This window comes from Vipera berus (assembly GCF_964194415.1).
Source record: "Vipera berus genome assembly, chromosome: 3".
Taxonomy (NCBI): Eukaryota; Metazoa; Chordata; class Lepidosauria; order Squamata; family Viperidae; genus Vipera; species Vipera berus.
Window position 1 is genome coordinate 16,871,372 of NC_138204.1, and position 19,169 is coordinate 16,890,540.

Sequence of the window (19,169 nt, forward strand, 5' to 3'; positions counted from 1 at the left end):
GGGACTAGGTTAGGTTAGTATCTGGAATATTTTAATGTGTTGTTTGTAACAGAATAGGAATACTGTAGAATAACAGATTAACAGAGTTGGAAGGGACCTTGGAGATTTTCTAATCCAACCCCTGCTCAGGCAGGAAATGGTATACCATTTCAGACAAATGGCTGTCCAATCTCTTTAAAATTTCCAATGTTTGGAGGAAAGTCATTCCACTGATTAATTGTTCTAATTGTCAGGAAATTTCTCCTTAGTCCTAGGTTGTGTCTCTCCTAGATTAGTTTCCATCCATTGCTTCTTCACGCCTTCAATGCTTTGGAGAACAGGGTGACCCTTTCTTCTTCTTCTTCTCCTTCTCCTTCTTTCTCCTCCTCCTCCTTCTCCTTCTTTCTCCTCCTCCTCCTCCTCCTCCTCCTCCTCCTCCTCCTCCTCCTCCTCCTCCTCCTCCTCATTAGTCCTTCTTTTCATTAAACTAGACAGATCCAATTCCTGCAACCATTCTTTGTAGGTTTAGCCTCTGGTTCTCTAATAACTTTTGTTGCTCTTCTCAGCACTCTTTCTAGAGTCTCAACATCTTTTTTATATTGTGGCAACCAAAAATAGATGCAGTATTCCAATGTGGTAGAAGATTACTGTCGAAGGATACAAGAATGGTAGTATTGGATGTTCTCTGGATTTATTTATTTGTATTTCATACATCTCCCTCAGATGTTTTATGATAATCAGCTTATTTGTATTTTAAATGTTGGGAAAGTTAAATTTTGCTAGAATTAAATCTTGAAGCGTAAACTCTGCTTCTTGCACCTGACATAATCACATTTTAGCTCTCTTATGTGAATGGGTAGTGATTGCTTGGCAATCAGCTTGCAATTACAATTTTGATGTCACAATGTCCTGCAGCCATGTGATCACCATTTGCAACCATTGCTGCAAGCTTCTGATGAGCAAAATCAGCGAGGAAGCAGGAAAGAAGTTGCAAATGGCAGCCATGCAACACACACTGTGGGATCAGCTTAACAACAGCAAACAGAAGTGCTGGATCTGGCACCACTAAGCAGCATGGCCACATGATCCCACACTTTACGATGGCAATCACTTAGTGATGGAAATTCCAGTCCCAATTGCCGTTGTTAATCAAGGAAGGACTATTATATGCATAGAAATAAGTGATAAATATTGTATCACGTCTAGTAGTTCTTTCTTTCAAGTATCCAGGTCCTCCCCAGGCACTATTTGTGTTATGTATGCAGGCACCTGCATAGCAACAGCCACCAGGGGGCGTTGGCCTGAACGGTTTTTGGCGGGAAACAGTTTCGCCGGGAAACCTAGGGCCAACCCCATTGGCTGTCCGCTTACCTGGCTAGGTATTTAAGGAGGCCAGGTAACCCTCATTCCCCAATGGGCCATCCCCTCCAATAAAGAGCTGAACTCACACTCTGGCTGGCGTCTCTTCCTTGCATCGGACCCACTACACAATAATTTTGCTGAGGAGAAACACTATTTAAAGCCCACAAGCCTTATGTGCATGATCCTATTTAATATGTCTGATTGGGCTTTTCTCAGTATCAGTAAAAACAGAAAGATTTTTTTCGACATGGGTGGTTTCAGACCTAGAAGTTTGTCTAGAATCTGAAGAACAGTTCTGGGTGTGTGTGTGCATATGAGTAGTTTTTATTGCATCATTGACAAAGAAAGAAACCATTAAGCCCCCGTTTTGTCTGTAGTCTGCCCAACAGTCCTCTATTTCTGCTCAGTTTTCTATGCTTCTATGTTCCTTTTCCTCCCCTCTGATCCCATTAGCTGATATTAAAAAGTGATTTTAATGATTATATTTAATGGATATGTCATTTGGGCCTTGAAGATGTTTTAGAATTTTGCAACAAAACTTTCACCTCCACGACATCTAACATTTCCATTATGCTGCTTTCAAATGGAATAATTGTTGAAAAAAGATTGCAAACAGGTTTTACAAAACCAAAAATAGATATTTTAAGGGCTAATGTGGTTGTAATGGTTCACTCTGGAAGGATTCAACGATTATAGTATTTTCCTCCCTAGGATACAAGAAAGCCTTTTGAGTGGCTAATCCATTTATAAGATCCTAATATCTTATAAAACAGAGAACACTTGTCAGGTAATTTCAGGCCCATTTTATTTAAGACATTACTACTTTTTTAAGCAGAACTGTTTCAGAGAACACAAAGTGCAATTAATTCAAAGTTGTGACAAAGTCAAATAGTTAAGAACCTGAAGCACAACATCACACTAAGTGAACAACAGTAAATTACACCAACAGAAACTTTTAAGTGACATATGCGGCTCAAATACACTTCGCTCTTCTCCTGTGTGGAATTTTCTTGGGTGCTTTTTCCAGCCAAAAGTAAGGATACAGCTATTAAACCTGAAATACCTTGTCATTAGCATGAACACCACACATTTCTATTCTCAACTAAAATAATTCATAAGTCTTCTAGAACATACATATCCTTCAGGGTGATGAACAACAATTAAAACAAATGGAAAATTAAATTCACTTAAATGAATAGTAAAAGTAAGCAGATACAACAGCTGTACTAGTTGTAGAACTAATGCTTTCTAATGCTTTCCTAGATTTTATCACGTTTAATTAATCTGGTCATCACAGAATCACTAATGCTTTCCTAGATTTTACCGCATATAATTATTTTGGTTATCACAGTAATTGCTGACAGGCTTTTTTTCAGAGAACACCAAAAACATAAATAGAAGGGAGACGCTATTTTAGAATTTCATTTAAAGTAACGTTTCTGTAAAAGATCTTCCCTGCAAACTGCATATTCACTGGTGCTCTCTGAGCTCCACTGTTTTCTTAGAGACATTTCATTGCCAAACTAGGTAACATTATCAGTGCACCATGTGTAAGAAAACAAGCAAGCTCAGAGAGTATTAAGGACTCCACAGTTCAAACCTGAAATATAAATATTCTCTTCAAAGGCATATATACAGATTAAAATTAGAGTCCTTTGTAAGTCACGATCTGTACAACTACCAATATTATCCATAATTCACTTATTGAATCAACCATTTAGATTGATTCAATATGCTAAGCTGTAACAATAAAATAAACCACATGTACGTAGACGTAGCATGTTGAATGAAATGGTGAAATGTTTGAAAAGTACTACAGTAGTTTTCAAAATTAATGCAAACTATAAAACAAATGTAAGCTATTTCCAGGTGATTGTTCTGGTTTTTCCAAAGATGCTCTTGTTAGATGGTGAGAACTGATGATAATAATCAAGTGCACAAATCATACAAAGGCATTAATCTGGATGCTCTTCAGAAGTTTAGATTCAATTCTCCACATTGGCTTGGCTGGTGAGGCCTTACAGGAGTTGAAATCCACAAAAATGAAGATGGCTATCCTTAGGTCCTGGTTTCTTGGACAAGTCTGTTAACTTACTTTATACAAGCTAAGTCATAAAACATAGTTCCCAAAGACAATAACACGGTGGGCCATATCAAAACAAAACTCACTTTATAGGATCTGTGAACTCATTTTACTTATACGTTTCAGAGCCAGAACGCCCCCCCTCTCCCCCCCGGGGGGGGGAGCTTTTCCCAACCTGGTAATCTCAGATGGACTGGACAACAATTCTCATCCTCAGGCAACACATCTGGAAATAAGTCACAATAAATTTGGTGAGGTTGGTTACATATTACAGAGCAGACAGGCATAATTTTGTCCTGCTATATTGAGAGACACAGGTTTAGAATGGGAACAGTTTCTCTTCAGTCACCAAAACTGAACCAGGAAATGTTGACACCATATATAGTATTTGATATCAGCCATGACTCTTAGAAGCTTTCTTAGAAGCTCTTTTCTGCATGTATACTTCAAGATCCTCAGAAGGCTGTCTTTCCATGGGTCAGCCTGGTTTGCAATGGATGAGAGACCACCAGGACTTCCCCAACTATACAATAAACGGGGAAACAGAAAATCACCTCAGAAGGAAGTGATTGCAATCCACCCTCATGTCTTGTCTTGAATGGACTGTAAAGTCCCAAATAGTCCACTTCCATTCACCGAAGTCTTTTTTTTTTAAAAGAATGCATTTGCTGTTAAATCACAATTCTGAATGTACACAATACAAAACCGGAAGTTACGAAAGAAGTTCTTTTCCATCGTTTCAACTGAAGAGAATCCAGAAAGTAAGGGACTGGAGGAAGCACGAAACACACGCACACACAATGCTCTGCGCTTTCTCCTCCGCAGGCTTCGGGCGGGAGGTATGAAGCACCCGGCCCCACGATCCACAACCCGAACCCCTTCCAGCTGAATGCTGAGCCCGGAGAGAAGGAAGGGCGGGGCTACGTGTGCGTCTCGTCCCTCCCCCCACCAGAACAAAATCCGAAATGCTCTATAAGAAATCTAACTTTGTTCTGAAACTGTTCTGCTGCCAATTTCCGTGCTTCTAACGAAAAAAAAAATTGCCTACATAAAGCAGAACGATGTTGGCGATCGGCGCTTGAAATAATAATAATAATAATAATAATAATAATAATAATAATAATAATAATAATAATAATAATAATAATAGATGATGATGATGATGATGATGATGATGATGATGATGATGATGCAATGGTTTGCCGGTGAAATAAAAACAACGATTAAAGTGCGATCCTAAATAGAAAAAACGCTTGATTTCAGTAAGGCTCCAAGCCAAATAAATAGCAGCGGTCCTTCTAACTGTCAAAGAGCTTATTCATAGGTAATAACAAGTCTTAACACTCGGAATAGCAGCTTTATAAAATCAAATCAATCATAAATTAATCCATTTGTATAGAGAAAGGCAGGTTTTCTGTGTCAGGCCCACACTCACCTATTTTTTTTTTAAAAATAATAATTATGCAGAGTACTCTTTAAGAACAGTTTGCCAAGTCTATGTTGTGTGGTGCATCTGTTGAACATCTTATGTAACTGAATATTCTAAAAATTATGGACTTCCTTTTAACGCAATGGGAACATGTCTCTGTTCCTTCCCAATATTTCTGAGTCTGATGTTCTTTTTCTTACCATTACGAATAGTAGGAGACATTCTTGTTACTGAAAGACAGCTGAAAAAGAAGGAAAGAAGGAAAGAAGAAGCCACTTTCTTCCAGTTTTCCATCCTTTCCTGGATCACTGCTAGCAACTGGCAATGGGAGAAAGGTATTTAGGATTTTTGCTTTGGGATAAACCATTTCATGTCTTCACCTTCCCCAATATTACACCTTCTGGACAGGTCAGACTGCAGCCGTGTTCACTCCAAGCAGTCATCATCTGGAAGGCATGAAGGTGAGCGTAGAGTTGAGTTCAGAGCATGCACTGCCCTGCGCTCATGCTGCAACAGTCACAAGCCATTTCCTTGAAGGTCTTTCTCATCTCCAGACTCCGGAAAGCATATATAAGGGGATCAATGACAGAGTTGCACATGATAAGAACCAGGTAGGTGTTGAAGTGAGAAGTATAGCAAAGGCAGTGTGGGTTGGTGGGGCAAGAAATGATGAGGATAAGGTGGAGGAAAAAAGGTGCCCAGCAGGTGATGAAGACACCCAACAGAATAGTAATAGTTACAGCCCCTTTTATGCAGGTGCGTTGGTGGGGGACCCCGTCCACCGGGAGGGCTGCAATGCGCTTGACATGTAAGCGTGCGAACAGGAACATATGAATGTAAAGCAAGGCCATGAAGAAGAGCATGGTAAAGAACATGGTGATGAGGCAAACAATGACCGTTTTGCTCTCGTAATAGGCAATGAACATGATGCCGCAAAAAACGCAGGCGAGCCAGATGACCCCAATGAGTGTCAGAGCCTTCTTCACAGTCATGATACTGTGGTACCGGAGTGCATAGAGAATGGTAATGTACCTGTCAATTGCTATGATCAAAAGGTTGCAGATGGAGGCAATCAAAGAGATGCAGATCATGGAGTCAAAAATGTTGTCCATGTTCTGGACGAAGTGGTCATCGATGGTTAAATAGCCACTGCTCAGGATGGCAATCATGAGGGTTTCCAAGGCATTGGACATACCCATTAGTATGTCTGCCACAGCCAGGCTACAGAGAAAAAAGTACATGGGTGAATGCAGGTTGCCATTCTTGATCACTGCAAGGATGACGAGGACGTTCTCTAGAAGGCTGATGATTCCCAGCATCAAAAACACCTCAGCTTTGATGAAGACTTGCTCGCAGAAGTCACCATCCCCTCTGCTGCCAAAAACTGAACTGTTGACTTCTCCAGTGTCATTGAGCAAGGCAGGCTGAAACCTCAGAATCCAGGGTACTGTTGTGTTCATTATGAAGAGCAGAAATTCAAGTTTACATGCATTTATAGGGGAAAAAAAACCCTTAAAAGATAAAATCCACCAGAAATCCTTCTGTAGTCTTTATTGAATGAGATCAGTTGTAAAAAAAAATAACAATTCCTTATTTAGTGCAGAGTTCTGAATCCACCGATCCAAAGAAGTTAGTTCACTTTGTGCCCAAAGAATGTGAGAAAACAGGAAATGCAAAATTTGAGGAAACAGCAGATATCTCTTTAAAAAAAGAGATAGGGGTTGGCAATGAGTAGTCCCTTTCAAAAGAACCCCCTAGTTGATTTAATGTGATTGGCTTTGTATTCTGCTACTTTGTCTTGAGACCCCCAGTTCAGCCAAGGCAGATCTATCTTTCATCAATAAGAATAGAGCAGGAATAGGAGACATAGACACAGACTTGCATTGGGTTTTATACTTTCATCAATGGAGAGGAAACACTCCTACTTAATCATCTGTGACTCACTGCGACCAGTAAAAAGCAACTTCAGCCTTGACTGACAGTTACCATCGCAGGCTGCAAAGACCTTATTGTTCTGCAATTCAAAACTACTTAGTGCCCTCTGGAGACCAAAGAGGGAATATGTGTACATTTTTTTTAGCCCTGTAGGAATCTGTTATACAGAGAGAAACTAAACAATTATAGAATATAAAGGAGGACATGTGACAAATATATAATTAACAGATAAACATCATACGCTCTTCAGGTGACTGCTGTCAGATCAAAACACGGTGAGGGGTTGCCAAATTTTCAAGATAATATTGCAGCTGCCTTGACTATATAAGCTCATTTGAACAATAACAGTGAGCTTGGTCATTGATATGCTAAACAAAATACATCATTTTGTTTGTATTTGTAGATTGTATTTGCTTTAGCAGCTGTAATTTTTCTAGCACCATTCTCCCCCTCTAACCCTAACCCTCAGACTCTCATGTGCTTTATTTTTATACATGCATTCAGTCAAGGCTATTTGATGCATCTGATCTGCCTTAATCATGCAGTCCCTTGGATACATCACAATTGATGCTGATTTATGTTGACTACTGATTGACTGTGGCAGGCCCTAGATTAAAAAAAAACCCCTGATTCTGAAGCCTTTGGGAGAAAAATATCCACATACTGATGTACAGCAGAAATGATAACTTTGAAAGACATCAGCAAGGCCATTGGTATTTATTTACTTCAGTACCAAAACATTGATACTAACAAGAATATTATTGTAATGAGATTTATTATAGCCACCCACTCCAAAAGACAGATGGTTGGATGGTCTACAACAGGGGTGTCAAACTGCTGGCCCATGGGCCAGACGCGTCATGAAGAAACCGTGCCCACCCCATTGCCGCCAAAGGCGAAAAAGCTCCGATATGTCACGTGACATCGCAAGTTTGGCATGTCTGGTCTACAACATCCAATATATAAATTAAAAGAATTAAAAAACAGCAAAGCATAATTTAATGAAAGTATAAATTGACAAAAATAGCCATAATAATTAAAAAATAATAATTAAAAAATGACAGGGTCCATTGACACATACCAACTGGCCAAGGAACCGAAGGTAAATCTAGAATTTAGAAATCTTCTAGAACTTAGAAATCTTAGCAACACGGTTGTTAAGTGAATCTGGCTTCGCCATTGACTGCCCTTGTTAGAAGGTTGCAAAAAGTGATCACATGACCCTGGGACACTGCAACCAAATATGAGTCAGTTGCCAAGTGTCTGAATGTTAAGCATATAACCATGGGGATGCTGCAATTGTCATAACAGTGAAAAATAGTCGTCACTTTTTCTGGTGCCATTGTAACTTCGAACAGTCACTAAATGAACTGTTGTAAGATGAAGACTATCTGAACATGGGATGGGTCAATTGTTGCCTTGGAAGCCACGAACTCTTGACCACCCTCATGCAATATTATCAGATGCGGGTTAAAGTCCCCATCAGCCTCAGGGATTCCCTTATCAACAGAATCCAGCAGCTCAAGCAAGGATGGTGCTGCTTAGCAGAGAGGGCAAAACAGTGGCAGCACTCCCAACTGTTTCCAGAGGTCCAGTCTCAACCAGAGCAACTCAGAGTCACAGACCTGTCTCTAAGTGCCCTCAACCACGTGTGAATGTTAATAGCCACTCTTGCATCCTCCATGGCCTTGTCTACTGTAAATCTCAAACCCCAGGCAGGCATATTTCAGAGAAAGGCCTACTCAAGTCTCAGCTACACATGCTATGGCAGGGGTCTTCAAACTTGACCCTTTTATGACTTGTGGACTTCAACTCCCAGAATTCCTCAGCCAGGCACACTGGCTGAAGAATTCTGGGAGTTGAAGTCCACAAGTCATAAAAGGGCCAAGTTTGAAGACTCCTGTGCTAGGGCAATACCCTCATCTACAATCAATCTGTGGATGAGGCCAATTTGTTACACCAACATCAAAAGCATCCAGAGCCCAGGGCCACCAAGAATCCAGTTAAGTGCTCCTGAGGGTGGATACTGAGGGAAAGAAGTCAAGATAGAGTTCATGGCAGCCGGCATTGAGCAATAGCAAAAGGCAAATATGAAGTGGCAGCTGACACCTAAATAATAAACCCATTCAATTGGATGGTTGTCCGGATGTAGACTGACCAAGATGTGAGAATGAAGGCAAATGGGATGTGGGTGTTTTTTCCCCTGTTTAAACTTTACTGTGAGGTTCATCATCTTAAATTCAGACTTGTCTTTCTTTCAGATAAATATAGCATTGCTTTATGCTATCTTTCAGTATATACTGCTATCTTCAGTATGAATTATCTTGCATTATAAACCACAAACAAAGAAATAATTGTCCCTATCTCAAGATTTAAACTAAGAGAAGAGAATGGATCAAAGATGAATGTTAGGCGAAGATGAACATCTGTAACTGCTGGATATGCTATAGGGAAGAAATTTGTATGAACTATACAAATTTGTATACTGCATATTTCTTCTTGTAAAACTTGTTAAGCTATTATAAATAGAAGATATTTTAAAAAGACAGATGGTAGCATGATTGCTGGGATCAAAGTGCAGCTCTTTAATGAGAGATGCACATAAGAAGGCATGGGGCAGACATTTTAACTTTTTGGATACCCTATGGATTCCCTTAGGCTGAATATCAGAACACAGAGAGGCACCAGAATCTTACTTGCAAATGAGAGTGACTTGGAAACAAAAATCTACTCAAAAGTAACTCAGCATGTCTGAATTGCCCTAGGCTTGATGAACACCATTTGATTTAGTCTTTTAATTCTATGTACCTAGATGGTCTTCTGGCCAAATTAGATTTAATGAACTCTATCTAAGAAAGAGGAATTACAGGCACAACTATATAAAAATCTCTTGAGACTAACTCAAGTCCAAAAGGATATCTTTGTGGCAGTAGTAAGCCATGAACCTTTACAATTTTTTCTTTTATCCTCCATAACCTTGATTTGTGTAGGCTTGCTTTTGACTTTGGGGCTGACTTACTGGTTAGTCTTCTCCCATCTGGTCATGAATAATTGTGGGGAAAATTATATCACTATGTTTTGCTGCTCCCAACTAGGCCTTAGGACAGTGATGGCAAACCTTTTAGAGACCGAGTGCCCAAACTGCAACCCAAAATCCACTTATGTATCATCAGGTGCCGGGTGGGTGTGGCCAATTAGCTGGGTGTGGCCCATTGGGTGGGCATGGCTGCGGTGGTAATGGCAGACTGGGTGGGACTAAAGTTCAATCAATCAATTCCCACTTTGCGAGATGTTTTTTTGCCCACGAGAAGTTGAAATTGATTGATTGAACTTTTTTTTTTGCACATGGCGGTGGAGGCCTAAAGCGAAAAGGTTTTATAACACTCAGCTGAAGGCCTAGGATTGGGGCAACGGTGCACGTGCCCACAGAGAAGGCTCTGCGTGCCACCATGGCCTAAGGATAAAATACCATGTAGCATGGGACATTTTAGATGTGTTGTTACCAAGCTAGATAACCTCATCAGATCACGGGAAAATGAAATTTGCTGATTGTTTATATATAGCTTGGTTGGGAGTTGGTTCTTCCTTGATTGTTTCTTGATGGAAATGTTTATTCCCCGATTATTGTCTGGTGCTGGTTCCTGCTTTATGTGTTAAAGGGCAATCCCTCAAATTAGAACATTACTCAACATGGGATTTCATCAATGCAGAATGAAATAAAACTGTGACTCCTTCTGATTTGGAAATTCAGTTTCTCTTTCTGTATTCATATTCAACATATGAACTACTTCCAACATTCTTGTCCCATGCTTTATTACTTAGGCGATGAAATTTCTTGATTGTTTTCCCAAGAGAAAACACTGCTGGTCCCTGGTGCATTTTATTCATTGGCCAGGATTTTTTGTATTGTAGATGTATAAGAAGTCCTCTACTTACAAACACAATTGGGACTTGAAGCTTGGTCGCTAAGTAATGTACAAGAGGTAGAATGCTTCCCACCTACAAGCAGTGGCAGTTGAATCCTGCTGGCATTTGGACAGCTTGTAGTCCCCGGTCTTCTCTTTAAAATGAAATCCTTTCTGAGCACTTTTTGAACTCCCCCCTTCATGTTTTTCACTCTGAGGAAGTCACCCCACTTCTAACTCAGTTCAGCCAAGAGGGTACTGGCACATTCACTTATAAATATCACAGTCCCCACTCAGACCAAAAGAGTCTGCAAGGGACAAAATCTAAGCAAACAACTTGCACAATCCACAGCAATAATGAATCTCTAGAGCAGACATGTCAAACACAAGGCCCGGGGGCCAGATCCGGCCCGCGAAGTGGTTTCATGCGGCCCACGAAGCCATCCTGGAAACAGTGAGGTAACGGCCCCCACTGCCTTGGCCCTGGCCCAGAGACCCTCCTTCTGCCAGAGACCCTCAGATCTGTCCCACTCCTGCCCAGGCCCCCATAGGCACCCTTGATGTGAACGATGTAGAGCTGGCCACGCCCACCCAGTAGGCCATACGCACTCTAGCCATGCCCACCCAGTAGGCCCCGCCCACCCTGGCCATACCCACCCGGCCCCTTGAGGGCAACTGCAATGCTGATGCGGCTCTCAATGAAATTGAGTTTGATACCCCTGCTCTAGAGGGAAGCCTGGTTAACTCTTTTAGTGCTCTTGTCAAACTCAAACCAGGCTGGCATCATTAAAAGGCTAGACGACCTAAGAGAAACTTTAGTGGCAACATGTAAAACAACCAAGCCACTAATAAATAGTTTTATTAATTAACCAGGACAAGAATTCCTACCAAGAAATAAGCAGATTGTGCTACCTTCAACCTTCCTACATCCTCACAGCTGCCATGAAGAATGCAGACCCTCAAAATCCAATGCTGTTCTTGATGTGGAGGACTTTTCCATTCCCAATTCAAGTTCTAATAGCCCTCTGAAATGAGCAGAATCCCAAAAATTCAAAACTTCTCCAGTTGTCCTGTTTTATCAGCTGGCTTCTGAAGACTTCAAGTCTGAATCTGCATGAGCTAATGGACAGCTATAGAAATCAATCAAAAAAGTAAGCAAGCTATGCCTCGCTAGGACCATAAAGTGGATACAGACAAATTAGGGCATGCAGTACGGAAAGCCTAAGAGCAAGGAGGCCAGTACAAGGCAAACATTTTGAAAATTCTAATATGGAATCTAGCTGGCTGGTACTGCAACAGAGGCACCAGTTTCTCCAACCCCCTGCGCAACAAGGATATAATCTTGGTGCAAGAAACATGAAAAGTTGATGATCTCTTGCTCAATGGTTACTACTCGGGCAAAGCAGAATCAACTGCAGTTAGAGAGCCAGGGTGTGTGTGAAAAGTGGTTTGGGCATCTTCATATCTACCTCTTTGAGGTCCCTAAAACAAATTACCATGGTTCTACTTCTCCCTTTGGGTACAGGTTCATTGTTACTTATGTCCCATGCCTGAAGTTAGAACAGTATATTGGTTACCTTCTATGGAACCAACGGGGTGGTATGGTACTACATATACTACGGTACTACTGGACTTTAATGCTTGGTTTGAGCCATGATGATTATATAGGTAAAGGTAAAGGTTCCCCCGCACATGTGTGCTAGTCGTTTCCGACTCTAGGGGCCGGTGCTCATCTCCGTTTCAAAGCCGAAGAGCGAGCACTTGTCCGAGGACGTCTCCGTGGTCATGTGGCCGGCATGACTGGATGCCAAAGGTGCACGGAACGCTGTTACCTTCCCACCGTAGTGGTCCCTATTTTTCTACTTGCATTTTTACGTGCTTTTGAACTGCTAGGTTGGCAGAATCTGGGACGAGTAACAGGTGCTCACTCTGCTACGCAGCACTCAGGATTTGACCCGCCAAACTGCCGAACTTCTGATCGAGAAGCTCAGCATCCTAACCCACTGAGCCACCGTGTCCCTGATGATTATATACTCTATGCTAAATTTCACCAGTATGCACCCACTCAGGACTTCAGCTCAGTTTGCAATTCTTTTTCACACCTTTCCAAAATATGCTGGATTCTGGCAAAAATTAATTAATCGTAAAGGAGATTGAACCTATGAAAAGGGTGGCATGATGGTTCAATGGTTAAGAAGCTGGGCTTGTCAGCTGGAAAGCTGACAGCCTGGGTTCAAGATCCAAGTGTCACGCACCAGCCTTTGCCTCGCTCCTGTCAACCTAGCAGTTGGAAAGCCTGCAAATGGGAGTAGATAACAGATCTGCACATAACAGATGCCAGCTATCTCACAGAGCTAGAAAGACCCAGCCATCAGAAAGCTTTCTCTTTCACCCAGGTTGGATTGGCATGAGGCAAGACCAGGAGACAGCAGGCATGGTTCAAGGATGTTTATTAGGGAAGGCACCGGCTTAAAAACACCACCGGGACTCCCGGCTATTTATACACAAACTTGCACAAGCGATAACCAATAACAGTGCGGCTTTCTCCTGCCGCGTGGCTGCGGCCAATGAGGCATGGTGACTGTTGACAGCCGCGAGCTGTCAATGAGCTGCGCCTCTGACCAGCTGGTAGCTTTTGACAGCTTGGTCGCTACTGCGCATGCGCAGCCCCCGGCAACCTGACAGCTGTCATTGAGCTGTGCCTGCATGGCCGCTTTGACAGCTGTCGTAGTCAGCCGGTCACCGCGCCTGCGTGGTAGTAAGCGGCAGCCCGTTTGACAGCTGTCAGCGGGCTGCCGCGTTTTCTCCTCACGAACTTGTGAGAGATGGGAACTTGTTTAACGCACAATTTAACAGTTAATACACAACACAGGTCATGCTCTCCTCTTTTCATTATTGGATGGTAAATATAAAAAAATGCCATGGGCTAAAATGGGTCCCCAACCTGTGGTCTGTGGCCCACTACCGGGCCGTGGGCTGTTGGCCACTGGGCCATGTGAGTGGCTGACTAGTGCATACGAGTGTGTAACCTCACCCCCCCACTCATGCTAAAGTCACAGCATCGCATGGGCGCTAGTGATGCCATGAGCACGGGTGGGTGCTAGCATCACCATGAGCACACCACCACACTCACATTATTGTTGTGTTATACTAGGGGTATTGTCATTGCAAGTGCACACAATCCCACTCGTGCTAGCATTGCGGCATTGCAGCGGTGCTAAAGTCACCCAAGCATCACACAGGTGATTGTGACCCTGTTTGCATCGCATGCATGCTTGTGGGCCCATTTATGTGTGCACACTCTTGGTCCTGTTTGTGTGTGCACACACTTGTGCATGTAAAGGCATATCCACCCTCCTCCTGACCCGGGCTGCCAACCCAAAAAGGGTTAGGGTTAGGGTTAGGCTAAAAGACCTGTCCCCTGCGATTCTGGAGATGTGGAAACCATAGAACATGTTCTTCATTGTTCCCTTTAGAGAGACACTCAAATCGGATTTATCCTTCCTCTGATTAGCAGATCTCCTCAGACTTGGTCTAAATCCAAATGAACTGTCTATTATTATGGCACATGTGCCTAAATTTTGTGCAGATGATATAAGACCCTGCAGATGGGCAAAGTTCCTGCTATACGGATGTAGTCCATGTAATTTTCAACAGCATCATTTTTTGTAACTTTAGATATTTCCCATACCGTATATATATATACAAAAAAGAGAAGGCCAAAGAACATGAGGCAGACCCAGAAGATGAGTGACAACATCAAAGACACACTACAACAAACATCAATTAACAATAGTTGAGGTTGCCAGAAGAGCAAGAACCAGAATTTTGTATCTTCCTTGACACCCAAAGCAGTAAAAGAGAAAGTAAAGATGACATATTATCACATTTTACTTAAATTTTAGATACCACTGTATCTCATTTTTGTAATTTTAGATGTTATCCCATGTTATATAATTTTAGATACTACCTTTAGATAATCTAGACATAGATTGTTCCTTTTGGACTTTGCTCATGGATTCTAGTTAGGTTGTTTTAGAAATGTATTTTATCTTTGTCTTTTTATTTGCTATCTCTAGATTTACAAGTGCTCAGAGAGTACTTATGGACACATTGCTTGTGCTGATTTAATAAACTGACTGAAATTGAAATGGATCTTTGATTCCTGAGTAGTCAAACATTTATTTCTCTCCTAAACGGCTAGCTCATTTTTTTTCTATCAACACTAATGAGAGAAGCATTGCATTTCATGCCATCTTCTAGTTTTGATTGCTCTTCTAAGGACAGAGAATAGAATGTTTCATTAGATTTACTGAATGTGTAACATACAAAACAAATCAAACAGCACCTTCTAGTGACTATAGATGTACATAAAAGTCAGCTAAACTAGGATAAAGTAAAAAAACAATAAAGAGGAATAATTAAATAAGGAACATGTTTCCAATTAAACATCAGGGATGATATCTGATTGCTTAAAAAGCAGGCTTAAGAGGAAAAAAAACTATAGTGTTAATTGATTTTGAAAAACAACATGGTTTTGCTGCAAAAATCCATTTATCTTCTGTTTAAAGTTTTCAGTTTTCAATTTCTGTAAAAAATAATTCCACAGGGATTCTCAAAAAAGTGACCAGATGGCACCCTAAGTCTTACGCATCTCTCCAGTGCTGCTGTGAGATATCAGGGAATAGTCTTGAGTGTTAGCCACTGTGTCACCCGGAACTTTCATTGGAATTTGGCAGTCCTTTCCCTGTATATGTAAAATCACCTAAAATTATGTAGGTGAGAGACATGGTGGCTCAGTGGCTTAATGACAGTGATGATGTCTTTGCTCCAGTGGTTTGAATCCTAGCACTGCATGGTGGGAGGAGCTCCCATCACTCACCACAGCTTCTGCCCACCTAGCAGTTCAAAAGTATGTTCAATGCGAGTAGATAAATAGGTACCACTTCAGTGGGAAGATGAAGCAATGCTTTGTGTGGATGGGTTAGAAACCTGTAGGCACTGAATCTTCCCAGTTGCGATGCCCATTTGTGAGGCAGCTTTACTGGAGGGAGAGGGCTTGGCTGATGCTGCAGGAAAAAGCCAATCATTTTTCTTTCTGGTGTGGAGCTAGCTCACTCTCCTGTGGTGCACCTTCAGAAGTGTGTGAACGTGTATCAAACAGAGCCAGTAAACAGGCAGCCAAACTGCTACTCTGCATTAGCAGAGTAGTCTCCTGGCTAATGTAACAATGTCTTGTGCTAAATAAATAAAACTTTATGTAGGTGTAGTATGTGGCTCTTTGGCCAGTGCTTGTAAATGAAAGATCAAAGTAAAAAGTACATTAAGTTTTTATATTTTCAAACAAAATGAGCACAGCAGGCTTGCTATTTCTTCAAAGAAGCCTTTCTTTACAGCATGATTACATCCATCTTTCCTTAGCAATATGCATTGGTGACTTCAGTGCAGTTTGCACCCAAGTTATTTACAAGACTACAGCCTCACATAGACTCATGAAATTAAAAATGCTAATCTGCTTCTGGGAGATTCAAGCATAGACGACCTGTCACATGCCACTTTTAAAGAAGAAAACACAGACATACTAAATTCGCTCGTCCTTATTGTTCTGCTGATAAGTTACTCACTTTTCCTCTTCCTGTGTTGATTTTTTTTGGAAAAGGAAAATCAAGTTATCAGGCCTAGTGCGGAGAAATTGAGGAGTCTTCTCATTATCTGAACACCAAGGTTTTGTTGAATATTGCATTCCACTGTGCGGTCATCTTTCCAATGCATTCTGCTTTCCTATGTCTCAGTGAAATTCAGAGTGAAAACACTTTGAAGAAAATTCCTGTTGCTGGCTCTTTGGATCAGGAAGCATGAGGCCTACAGAATAGAGAAACGTATATCAGAAATTCCACTACCAACACTCATCTCTGTCTCCTCAATGTGAGCTAAACACCACCACTAAAAGAAATTTGAAAATATTCTGAGCGTGACCTAGAAAACCAGAGCTTTCTACCGCAGTGAAAATCAACTTTCAAGAAACTGGAACACAGATTGTAGAAAAACATGTTAATGCCACATATCTAAAATCTTCCATGTTACTTGGGTTAAGAAGTGTCTTTTCCCTCCTTTTATGTTCTAGAAATAGTTCCTCCTGGCTTAGATCAGGCCATTAGTCATCACTTGTTCATAGAATTCCTATATTTTTATTTCCTCCCTTCAAATGTTATATGTCTGTCCCCCTTTCTTTGGGAAATAACATAGCTCATGTTTCAACACAGAAATTATTTTGAATGCAAAGATCTGGCTTTCTCCAAAGATCAGAGAGGCCAGTATGGTCTAGTGCAGGGGTAGGCAACCTTGGCTCTTTTATGACTCGTGGACTTCAACTCCCAGAATTCCTGAGCCAGCCAGGAATTCTGGGAGTTGAAGTCCTCGAGTCATAAGAGAGCCAAGGTTGCCTACTCCTGGTCTAGTGGTTAAGGCACCAGGACAGAAATTGGGAGACTCTGAGTTCTAGTCTTACCTTAGTCATGAAAACCAACTGGAGATAGATAGATAGATAGATAGATAGATAGATAGATAGATAGATAGATAGATAGATAGATAGATAGATAGATGATAGATACAGAGAGATAGAAATAGAAATAGAGAGAGAGATAGATAGATAGATAGATAGAGAGACAGATAGACAGATAAAAATCTCCATCACTGGAAATCTTTAAGTAGAGACTAGACATTCACCTGTCTGAGATGATATAGATTCTCCTGTTTGAGCAGGGGGCTGGACTAGAAGACCTCCAAGGTCTGTTCCAGATTCTATTCTATTCTATTCTATTCTATTCTATTCTATTCTATTCTATTCTATTCTATTCTATTCTATTCTATTCTATTCTATTCTATTCTATTCTATTCTATTCTATTCTATTCTATTCTATTCTATTCTATTCTATTCTATTCTATTCTATTCTATTCTATTCTATAGATAGATATGCTATCCTTTTTCAGACATTCTAAAATTGTATTTCCCTGATCCACTCTTCTTATTTTGAGTGTTAGGCAGTGGTTGGGAACCTGATTCTTTCCCCACAACACCCTCTGATCATGATACAGTCTATTGTGCCCAGGCTGTCTGTAGAAAGAAGATAAAAAAGAAAAAAAAGTCAAGATCATGTATTTGATCATGTGGGTTGTAGCATCATTTTTACCATAGATATACCCTTACTTAGAGCCCTCAATAACTCCTGTCCCTGAACTGAAAATGGCATTGTAATCACAGAATCATTTCAGAGCAATTCAAAAAGGGTATATAGCTCCATTATTTAATGTTTATCATTTAGCATGGTGTCTTAGGGGAAAAATGGTAGATTTATGCAGTCAGTACTGAAATCTATGAGTTGGTCTAAGCTTAAACTTGAGAAAGAAGATCCCTGTTAATTACTAATAGATTAAATAAAATAGCACCCTTTTTCTGGTTCAGTTTGCAATTATTATTATTTTGTCACACAGCCAGTCAGATGTTCAGACTGGATAGGCAATTTTCTTTGCTATTGAGTCCTTCCCAAGGATCTGGGATAGGCAGATGTTTGATGGTGTGACAGATATCATTGCAGGTTGTAAGCTGTACCATATTAAGCCACCTTTTGCAATTGATCAATGGTGAATTTGTCAGTGCCAATGGTGTTCAAGTGGTGCTTGAATCTTTTTGGAATTGCATACAAGGCACCTATTATGATTGGAACTACCTTTCTGACTACAAACAATGGCATGTCAAAGTAGCAACAATGGGGCATTGGAAGATCTGCAAGAAATATCATTTGCCTACAAGGAAGAACTGGTGGGACCATAAAATGGAGAAAGTCATAGAAAATGAAGAAGTTAAATAGCTCTGGGACTTTAGAATTCAGATAGATAGGCACCTGCCACACAACAAACTTAACAATTGTTGAGAAGACAAAAAAAAGTCTGGATAGTGGATGTGGCAGTGCCTGGAGAAAGCAGAAGAGAAGAGAAAGAACTGGAGAAGATAACAAAATACAAAGACCTACAAATAGAAAAGGCCAGCAAGGGTACTACCAACAGTAATAGGTATCTTGGGTGCAATCCCAAAACAACTGGAGCACCATTTGAACACTATTGGCATGGACAAATTCACCATCAGTCAATTGCAAAAGGTAAAGGACTCAGTAGGTAGACAAAAATGCCAAACCCAGTCTGAACATCTGACTGATTGTGCGATGATCAATAATAATGATAATGCTGCAAATTGAGCAATTGTGGAGAAAGAAATCAATGGTTGTACCAATAGTAATAGGAGCCCTTGGAGCAATACCCCAAGGGGGTATACATGGAAATTTTGAACTTATTAGACCTGAATATCCTGACTTTGCAAAATAACCATCTGAACTGCCTATATACTCAGACATTACCTTAACAGCTTTTAGGTCTTTGGTTAGGACTTGAACTGTTAAGTTCTTACGAGTCTCAGACTGTG

The 19,169-nt window shown here is 40.9% G+C and overlaps 1 protein-coding gene across 1 annotated transcript; it reads right to left on the minus strand.

Moving 5' to 3' along the window:
• Nucleotides 1-5,332: 5,332 nt before the first annotated feature.
• MC3R (melanocortin 3 receptor) lies at nucleotides 5,333-6,348 on the minus strand (the record flags this gene model as incomplete). Its single annotated transcript, XM_081323349.1, has 1 exon — nucleotides 5,333-6,348. Exon 1 carries the CDS (start codon nucleotides 6,311-6,313, stop codon nucleotides 5,333-5,335), a length of 981 nt encoding a protein of 326 aa, XP_081179475.1. The 5' UTR covers nucleotides 6,314-6,348.
• Nucleotides 6,349-19,169: the final 12,821 nt, after the last annotated feature.